Source organism: Phragmites australis, chromosome 2 (assembly GCF_958298935.1).
Source record: "Phragmites australis chromosome 2, lpPhrAust1.1, whole genome shotgun sequence".
Classification (NCBI taxonomy): Eukaryota; Viridiplantae; Streptophyta; class Magnoliopsida; order Poales; family Poaceae; genus Phragmites; species Phragmites australis.
Window position 1 is genome coordinate 29,387,983 of NC_084922.1, and position 9,079 is coordinate 29,397,061.

Genomic DNA, 9,079 nt, shown 5'->3' on the forward strand with positions numbered 1-9,079 from the left:
GACACACTTCTTGCCAGCGTGACAAGGGACCGCCATGTGCCCATGGGAGATCGGCTCCCCAATGGATTCAAAATCATTTGGATAAATTCATGATATGTTATTGAATAACTGGCTAAACTCTAATATAATATTTATTGTGAGGATGACATATGAGACCTCGATCCATATATAATCGATACAACGATGCCACATAAGAAACATGACAAGTCATTTAATGGTAAATTGTGTAATCTCCCAAATCATTTCGTGTGACTCCCTCATTTTTTCTATGAGACATTTGCACTTCTACCCTTTTGCTTTTTGGAGAAGTACTGAAATAGTCAGGCCACTTTCCAAAAACATGTGAAGTGAATTTGTTATCTCTAGTCTTTTAAGCATCTATAGTATATTAGCCAAATATCATCTTCCATATTTTCATATAGAGTGTCATTTGAAAAGATTTCTCATTCATATCTCATCGTACTCCAAATAGACTATACATATTCTATCATTCATATTTCACTCCCCTATATTTTAGTATTTTCCTGTAATTAACTATATATTTATAACGGTTACATTTGTAGCGCCTATATTTGTAACAGCTATATTTTCAACAGCTATATTTTTAACGGTTATATTTCTAACAACTATATTTTTAACCGCTATATTTTCAACAGCTATATTTCGACGGTCTATATATGCAAATCCATCCGCTATTCTTGGTTGTATCTTCTCATCCACATATTTGTGTATTCTCTACCATATCGCAATGACTTGTCACAATCCTGTCTTGCAAATGCTCTTGGATTCATCATCGTCCTCACCTGAAGATGACGAACTCATTGTTGCTACAATATTCACATCACATAATAAATATCAACAATTGAATGCTCCATGCCATGGTTATGCACAGACTCAAAGCACTTGTTCTCATGGAAGTACTGATGAATCCTTGTCCAATACGAATCACGAGTTTGTTCATTCCCTGTTGCTGTATCCAAACTGGTATCTAGCCATACCGACACCAATACATTGTCTTCATTCTCTGTGAATTTTTTTTATCTCTTGTTGTTTGGTCTCACAAAGGCTATAGCTTCTTCAGTTTAGAGGGGTTGCTCTCCAATTAGGCTAAAATTTGATTGTCCTCCTAAGTTGAACCTTCAATTCCCTCTTTCAACAACTTTACACAACTATCCATTGAAGCTACCGTCATCAATGTTGTATATACAATGACGAACCATCAATGCTGGATGACACAAACTTTGTATATGATCTATGCCATAGTAAAAAAAATGTTCTCTTTTCTTGCATCTGTTCTGTCAACAAGAAATAATTGAACGGATTCTGTTAACCTCAGTAACTTGTAACTGAAGCTAAATAATTATAATTTAAAAAATTAGCGGAAGCTAAATATTGAACTCTAAACAAAAACTCAGGTAAATTAGGTTTCTTATTTCATGGTAAACTATAACATAACCCATACAATAATGTAAGTGAATGCCCAGAACTATATACAACTACAAATTTGTTCTACTGACCTGTCACCCGTAGCAAAAGCGCAAAAAAACAAGAGAGAAGATTGAATCCAAGCAATGGATCCAGGGGAAAAAATGAATATCATTATCATGAAGGGAAAGAATCAAGTAAAACTAGCCATGAAAAAACAAGTTTCTACCAGCTTCTACTATTAAATGTCATACATAACAGAAGAGACGTTACAAAAAGAGTATCAGGATTTTCTTAGCCCATCAGGATTCAGAAGGCAAATTGAGTTTTTTTAAGCTGAGACATGTGAGTGATCCAATTACAAATGAATGAAAAAGTTCCACAATGCACACAAGTGAGTCAAGAACAAATAAATCTAAACAGTAAAATAAGCTAAATGTAGTCCTCTTGTTGATACCAGTGAACCAGTGGCCAGCCTACAAACTACACAACTACACAATAGCATGAGTTTCAAATCCATGCTCACTAGCTACCCCTTTGACCCCCAAGTGGAGGCGAAAGCTCTGCAATACCCAAGACTACCAATTCGCCGCAAGGGGTCCAAGCATGCTGAGATCCCTAGGCTACCAAATTGCCCTAAGGGGTAGGGGAAGGGGAGGGGATGGATACCTTTCTTGGAGGAAGGCGATGGCAAAGTTGACATCGAGGTCGGTCTAGAGGAGGTAGGCTTCTACGTCTTCTACGAAGGCCGTCAATAGGATGTCGTGCCTGGCCGCAGAGGCCGGTGATGTCAAGGGCTTGGGGCGGAGTCATAGAGGCCAGAGAAGAGCCATGGAGACCGGCGGTGTCGGTGTCTTAGGGTGAACCCGCATAAGTCGAATCATGATAGGAGCACATGGGGGCTAGTGGACGGTTGGAGGATGGTGTGCGGGAGGGAGACACCAGATTTGACGTGCGTGGGAGAGGGATAGCATGCTCGGCAAAATGGTGTGAGCGATGAAGGCATTGCTCGAGAACCAAATTTGCTGGATTTAGCTATTGGGTAGGATAGAGGGTGCGATGCATGGTATGCGGAAGATGCTCTTAGACTTTTAGTCCCTAGCTGTAAGTGTTGTACTACATTTGCTTCATTCTCCTATCACCGTCTCACCGATAGTACTACACTCATGCTCCCGAGTGCATTCAGCCGTAAGTGCAGTACAAACTCTAAGAAAAACTTTGAATTGCTTGAACTAAAAAATTGGTCCACACTAATAACGTGGTCAGGCTCGCTGTAATATTTTGTCATTATAATATATGATTAATTGTATTTTAAATGGACTCTTTATTTAGGTATTTGATTTTTATAATAATTTGATTTTTCTAAGACTATATTTAAAATAATATGTAGTTACCCCTATAGACAAGGAATAAAGAAGAGAGAAAAAGAATTCTGTTTCGGGACCAAGTGAAACTAGATTGCTGGTCATCATATCTTGAAGCAGGCAAGAATAAAAGATTCATGATATGGAATTCCATTACTAGAATAGTTTTAGTTATTAGTGAATCAATTTTATGGGCGAAAGACGGGGGCTTTAAATCAACCGATGGATTGCGTCAGATCCTTCTTTTTCTATTCTAACCTCAATTTCAATCATTATTTATTTTACTTTATTTGAACTTTTTATTTAGATATTTTGCTTCCAGGCCGTATAAAAATTGAACCATATAATTATTAATCATATTTGATATAGATTCTTGGTTAAATCTAGACCGTTCGATGTTCATAACAATAAGTGGTTCAAATCTTTTTCTTTTTTCAGATTAACGTGATAATTTCTTGGCTTTAAGAGCGAATATGGTAACTTCTCCTCAAGTATTAAGGCAATATATATATGGACAAAATTATTTTTAAAAAGTTTCTCGATGGCTACATTTTAGCATGGATAGTACACTTTCTAATTTCTAATATCAAAACATGCAGAAAGCAATTGATGCTAATAACCCTCCGTAAAACAGAAGAAATTGATTTTAAAACAGGTATAATTCCTTACGTATCACTAAAACTTAAATCCTTATATGTCATTAGACCCTACATGTCAATGACTATGATAACCTCACATGTTATAAACATATAATGATATATCAGAGATTTGTAAATTTTACTAGTAACATATAAAAAATTACTTAAAAACAAGGGAAAAATGATCCCCCATCTCAACCCAAGAAGGCACCAACCAGTTCGGCCGAGACAGGCGCCGCCTAACAAACCCCAAAAAGCAGCCAAAGAAAAGGCCCTCTCGCTTTAAGGCACGACCGATTTACCGTTCATACCTAAAAAGCAAATTTTATAGAACCCTGTTGAGAAAAATACTCATGAGACTTTATACATGTCACCTATTTTATGATCCAATAATTTAGCTAAAAAAAAACATATATTATCACATGAAAGAGAATCTTCACAGAATCGTATAAGATTCCCTTCCTTCTAGGCTGTGGCGTTGCCTTGATTTCCACTCCAAATTCAAACACGAGGGCGTCCCCGCAACGTCTCGCGAAGCCCAAGGTGAAATCCGCAAAATCGCCCACGCATTCAACTCTACTCCTCGCTTAGCCACTCTACACGACGTCGCCCGGCCCCCACCTCGCCGGCAGCAACGATGAACGGAGGCGGGCGGCGGCGGTACTCCTCGGAGCAGCTCCTCTTCGACGTCCCCGCCAATGCCGGCGCCGGCCGGTGGGCGCAGCAGGTACGGGCTCGGCGGTTCATCGAGATCTGCGTGGGGTGCGGATTCTCCGGCTGAGCTCATCGCGGGTGTTTATGTGAGCGCAGCGCGGCGGGTTGCGGCGCGGTGACGGCGATATCTTCGTGTCGGTGGAGCCGGCGACGCCGGCGGGGGAGTCGCCGGGGCAGAGGCAGCAGCTCAGCCCCGGGCTGTTCGACCTCCACGCCTTCGACACCGAGCTAATCCCCGATGTGAGACTAATCAGTTGTATCTTTAAACGTTTTATTTGCTATTTCTGTTTTCGTGATCTCGCATGGTTGGGTTAAATCATACTGTTCGAGAATGTTGTCGGCGTGGTGGATCTGACGTCCTGAATTTGAATGGAGGGAGGGTCATGGGATCGTGGAAACTTAAACCTATCGCTTTTTAATTAGTTTTTCAATTGGTCAGCGACTTGGAAATCAAATATATTGTTCTGGTCTTCTTTTAGGCTTACTAATTTTCATGTGCAGAAACTGGAATGCCGAACTTATATTTTATTGGTAGAATCGTGGTTGGTTGTTGAGATGCAGCACCACATCAGTCTGTTGATTGTATTGATCCAGCTGTTGAATTGTTAAAAGTTAATTTGGTTCTTTAGTTCAGTTTTTTAGATGAAATACAACTCCCAGCCTCTATACCAAGTTTACCAACACAAGAAGTCAAGACGGCAAGGATATATATAGCCATTTTATAAATGTGAGCACCCATGCTGAGTCTGGGACTCAAACCCGGATGGTAGGTTCCACCACAAGGACCCTAACCAAATGAGCTATGCTTGGTTCTTTTGTTCAGATGATGCGATCTATTTAATTCTATAATGATCTGCTTTAAACCCTAGCTCTTGCACTGGTAATGTGGTATTGCAACAAAGGAGAAAGGATATCTAATCACTTCCGCATTGACAATTCTTTAATGACTTGAGCTAAAGTTCATATCTTATTTATACAGCTGCAAGTACCAGGGGCCTATGACGGTGCTCAAAAGTTTGGCTATTTGCATGGAGGTGGGTTTGATGATTCAGATATGAGCTTCGCAGGAAATAAGCAGTTGAGCAAGTCCACCGTTTTTGTTGAAAGTAACTACCTGAAGGCCTTCCCTGAGAAAGAGAAGGCAGCGCCTGTTGCGAAGATCAAAGTGGTGGTATGTTTCTTTAGTTTTGCTCCACAGTTGGTGATAAATATTCCCTTCTGGCTTAGCTGAAATTACTGTAATCTGTCCACTTCTAATAGTTTCAATTTAACATGTCAAATGCAGGTGCGCAAAAGACCACTTAACAAAAAAGAAATATCAAAGAGAGAAGAAGATATCATAGACATCGAACAAAGATCAAACTCTCTGACTGTCCATGAGACTAAACTTAAGGTTCGCTTGTTTTCTTCTATCAATTGTATTTATGGCCAATGTTCCTGAGAATATGAACTTGCTTCTGGCAGTTTATACTCAATGCTCAATGTCTTGCACATCATTCTGCAGGTTGACCTTACTGAATATGTTGAAAAGCATGAGTTTGTATTTGATGCTGTGTTAGACGAAGATGTTTCAAATGATGAGGTGGGTACAGACTGTATACCCTTTTTCATTAGTTTTTAAGTATTATAAATTCATTGTCAGTTACCTGTCTTCATCCATTTTATAGGTTTATCGTGAAACAGTGGAACCTGTGGTTCCTACAATTTTTAATCGAACAAAGGCAACCTGTTTTGCTTATGGACAAACTGGTATACGTCAGATCTTCTCTAGATACATTGTATATCTGCAGCATACTTAATATCATTTCAACTAATATTCTACATTCAGGTAGTGGGAAAACGTACACCATGCGGCCCCTTCCTCTTAAGGCCTCCCAAGATATCCTGAGATTAATGTACCACACGTACCGCAACCAAGGATTTCAGTTGTTTGTCAGCTTCTTTGAGATATATAGTGGTAAATTATTTGACCTCCTCAATGATAGGAGGTGAATTATCCTAAAATCTGTGATGTTCAAGAATAGTGTATATCAGTGAGCCTGCTATTTCTCACATACAGAATGTGTATTGCTTCGTGCAGTAAACTTTGCATGAGAGAGGATGGAAAACAAAAGGTTTGCATTGTTGGTTTACAAGAGTATAGAGTTGCTGATGTTGAAACTATCAAGGAGTTGATTGAAAAAGGCAGTGCCACCAGAAGTACTGGTACAACTGGTGCAAATGAAGAATCCTCAAGGTCTCATGCCATTCTTCAGCTTGCTATTAAAAGACGTGTTGATGGCAATGACTCCAAACCACCCAGACCGGTCGGCAAGTTGTCATTTATTGACCTTGCTGGCAGCGAGCGTGGTGCTGATACAACTGACAATGATAAACAAACAAGGTCACCTTTCACAATTTTCACCCTCTTTTTTATTCTAGTTCGTAGTACCTCACAAATATATCGACATTTTGTGTACTGAGCCGTCCTTTCTGAAATACAATGTAGAATCGAGGGTGCTGAGATCAATAAAAGTTTGCTTGCCTTAAAGGAGTGCATTAGAGCACTTGATAACGATCAGACTCACATTCCTTTCCGAGGTAGCAAATTAACTGAAGTTTTGCGTGACTCGTTCATTGGAGACTCATGCACTGTCATGATATCATGCATTTCCCCTAGTTCCGGCTCTTGTGAGCATACCCTGAACACACTGAGATATGCTGATAGGTGATTACCTACCTCCATCCTTTTTGTTGCTAATAACTGCTCATGTCCATATAGTATAAGCAAGGCATTATCATATTTCAGGGTGAAGAGTTTGTCGAAAGGAGGCAATGCCAAAAAAGATGTGCCTTTGGCAGTGCCTTCAAGAGAGTCTAGTCCTTCCCCACTGTCTTCAGTTGTACCCTCCACTGCATCTGAGGTGATGAATGATATCACTGAAAAAAGTAATTTTGGTTGGCCCAAGCAGCAGTATGTCAAAGGTCAGCCAGCTCCAGCATTTGCGGATCGAATGCCCAAGGTGAAGGAAGGGATGGAGTTCGGCTCATCAAGTTGTGCTTATTTAAAGGAACAAAGAAGCAAGGGTAAGATGGCACAAAACATAGCTGAAGTACCAGATACAATGTACCAGCAGGGAAGGCAACTAGCAGGGAAGGTTAAAGATTCTGCTTCGGAGAATAATATGAGAAATTCCATTGCTTACCCAGTTAGAAGGGCTGAGTCATACGAAGAAGATGAACCTCTCAATGATCTACTCCAGGTGGTGCTATTGCCTCTGCAAGACTTTCTTGATACAACATAACTAAGGGCATATTTGTTTTAGCTTATAGATTGTAAATAGGCTAGATTGTACAATCTAGTCCTTAGATTGTAATAATCCACCTTTTTACGATCCAAAATCTACAAATTGTTTTTCACAATCCATAGTTGAAACAAACAAGCGTTCTAAGTGTCTGTTTGCTTCAGCTTACAGATTTTCAGCTTGCAGATTGTGATCATAATCTGCAACCTGAAGCAAACAGACTAGATTGTAAAAGCTGGATTATACAATCTAGTCCCCATATTGTAACAATCCAGTAATTCGCCGTCCATCAAGTTCTGCAGATTGTACAATCTAGCTTTTATAATCTAGGTTTTTTAAAATTCACAATCTACGAACTGTTTTTCACAATCTGCAGTTAAAACATACAGGTCATAAGCTGAATATTGACTTTGAGTGATTGCTGCAGGAAGAGGAAGATTTGGTGAGCGCTCATCGAAAGCAGGTGGAAGAGACCCTGGACATCCTCAGAGAGGTTAGTACCCTAAATGATTGTGCACTGCCTCATCGGTTGCTGAATTATTTTGCTCTAACCTTCAGACGTCTTGTCTTGATCAGGAAATGAACTTATTAGGCGAAGCAGATCAGCCTGGCAACCAGCTAGATGACTACATCACACGACTAAGCAGTATACTCTCGCAGAAAGCTGCTGGAATTGTTGATTTACAAGCCCGGCTGGAGCAGTTCCAGAGGCGTCTAAATGAGAACAACGTGTTGCTATATGCGCGTCTAAATGAGAACAACGTGTTGCTATATGCTTAGTGCCTTTGCTCATAGTAACTTCAGTCAGCACCAACTGTTAGGTTAACAAGAAAGATGGGCATTGGCAGATTCTGTCTGGGAGGTGGAAACCGATGCGGTGTTTGCCGTGGCCATGCCGCTGCAATTCTGAAACTGTAGGTGCAAGGCAAGGGCAGATCCAGATGGCTAGTTCACTGCTTCTTGCCATGATGGCAGTTGGCCGGTTCACTGGTTCGTTCTTGGCATGGCCGTCCGTGTGTTCGTGCGCCCCATCCATGTGTATGTCACATGAGTGCCCTGCTGTTTGTTGCTCAACAAATACGCGATTTGCAGAATGTGATCATTTTCCATCGTTCAGCTATACACACATTTCGTTCTCTCTGGTTACCTTATTTGCAGTATCGTCTCATCTGCAGACGTTAATTGTACATGCGACGGGCCTAATACCTGCGCAATGCATTCTGTGATTTGATACGCGCACTGCCGAAGTTGGCAGTTGGACCATGGTTACGCTGAGACGAGTGGCGCACTGCCATTGCAGCCTCGGTCATGGCTAAGGTGGAGTTTTTTAGTATATTTTCCAGCTTTAATATTTAAATAAATAGATATTTGATGAAAAAAATTACAAGAATAGACGCGTATCACTCTTTCAAAGGTTGTAGTCTTTTTAGAGAGCGGTTAGGCTCTACCCTTGCCTTACCGTCCTCTCAGAGGACGATTAACGCCTTCTGACGCCCTCTGAAGGGGCGGTTAGCCCCCTGTCACATGCCCTCCCTTGATGGCGGTTAGCACCCCTATTGCTCTCGGAGAGGGTAGTTAGTCTATTTTTAAAAAAAAAATAATAATACAAGAAGTTATATAAGATAAAATAACAAAAATGTTAGAAAATATTTAA

At 40.5% G+C, this 9,079-nt stretch overlaps 1 protein-coding gene across 1 annotated transcript; it reads left to right on the top strand.

Annotated features, from left to right (window-relative positions):
- The first annotated feature begins 3,928 nt into the window (after positions 1-3,928).
- Positions 3,929-8,549, top strand: LOC133908161 (kinesin-like protein KIN-13B). Its single transcript, XM_062350238.1, has 12 exons — positions 3,929-4,154; positions 4,238-4,381; positions 5,121-5,312; positions 5,427-5,534; positions 5,646-5,723; positions 5,809-5,890; positions 5,970-6,129; positions 6,222-6,524; positions 6,630-6,848; positions 6,930-7,383; positions 7,853-7,918; positions 8,002-8,549. The coding sequence occupies exons 1-12, from the start codon at positions 4,065-4,067 to the stop codon at positions 8,203-8,205; spliced, it is 2,100 nt and encodes a 699-aa protein (XP_062206222.1). The 5' UTR covers positions 3,929-4,064; the 3' UTR covers positions 8,206-8,549.
- Positions 8,550-9,079: the final 530 nt, after the last annotated feature.

Bases quoted from the DNA above. Each gene is read 5' to 3' on its own strand.
- LOC133908161 (XM_062350238.1), top strand. From the start codon at position 4,065: ATGAACGGAGGCGGGCGGCGGCGGTACTCCTCGGAGCAGCTCCTCTTC. The intron at 5,535-5,645 runs GTTCGCTTGTTT...ATCATTCTGCAG, and splicing joins TCCATGAGACTAAACTTAAG to GTTGACCTTACTGAATATGT. The intron at 5,891-5,969 runs GTATACGTCAGA...TTCTACATTCAG, and splicing joins TTTTGCTTATGGACAAACTG to GTAGTGGGAAAACGTACACC.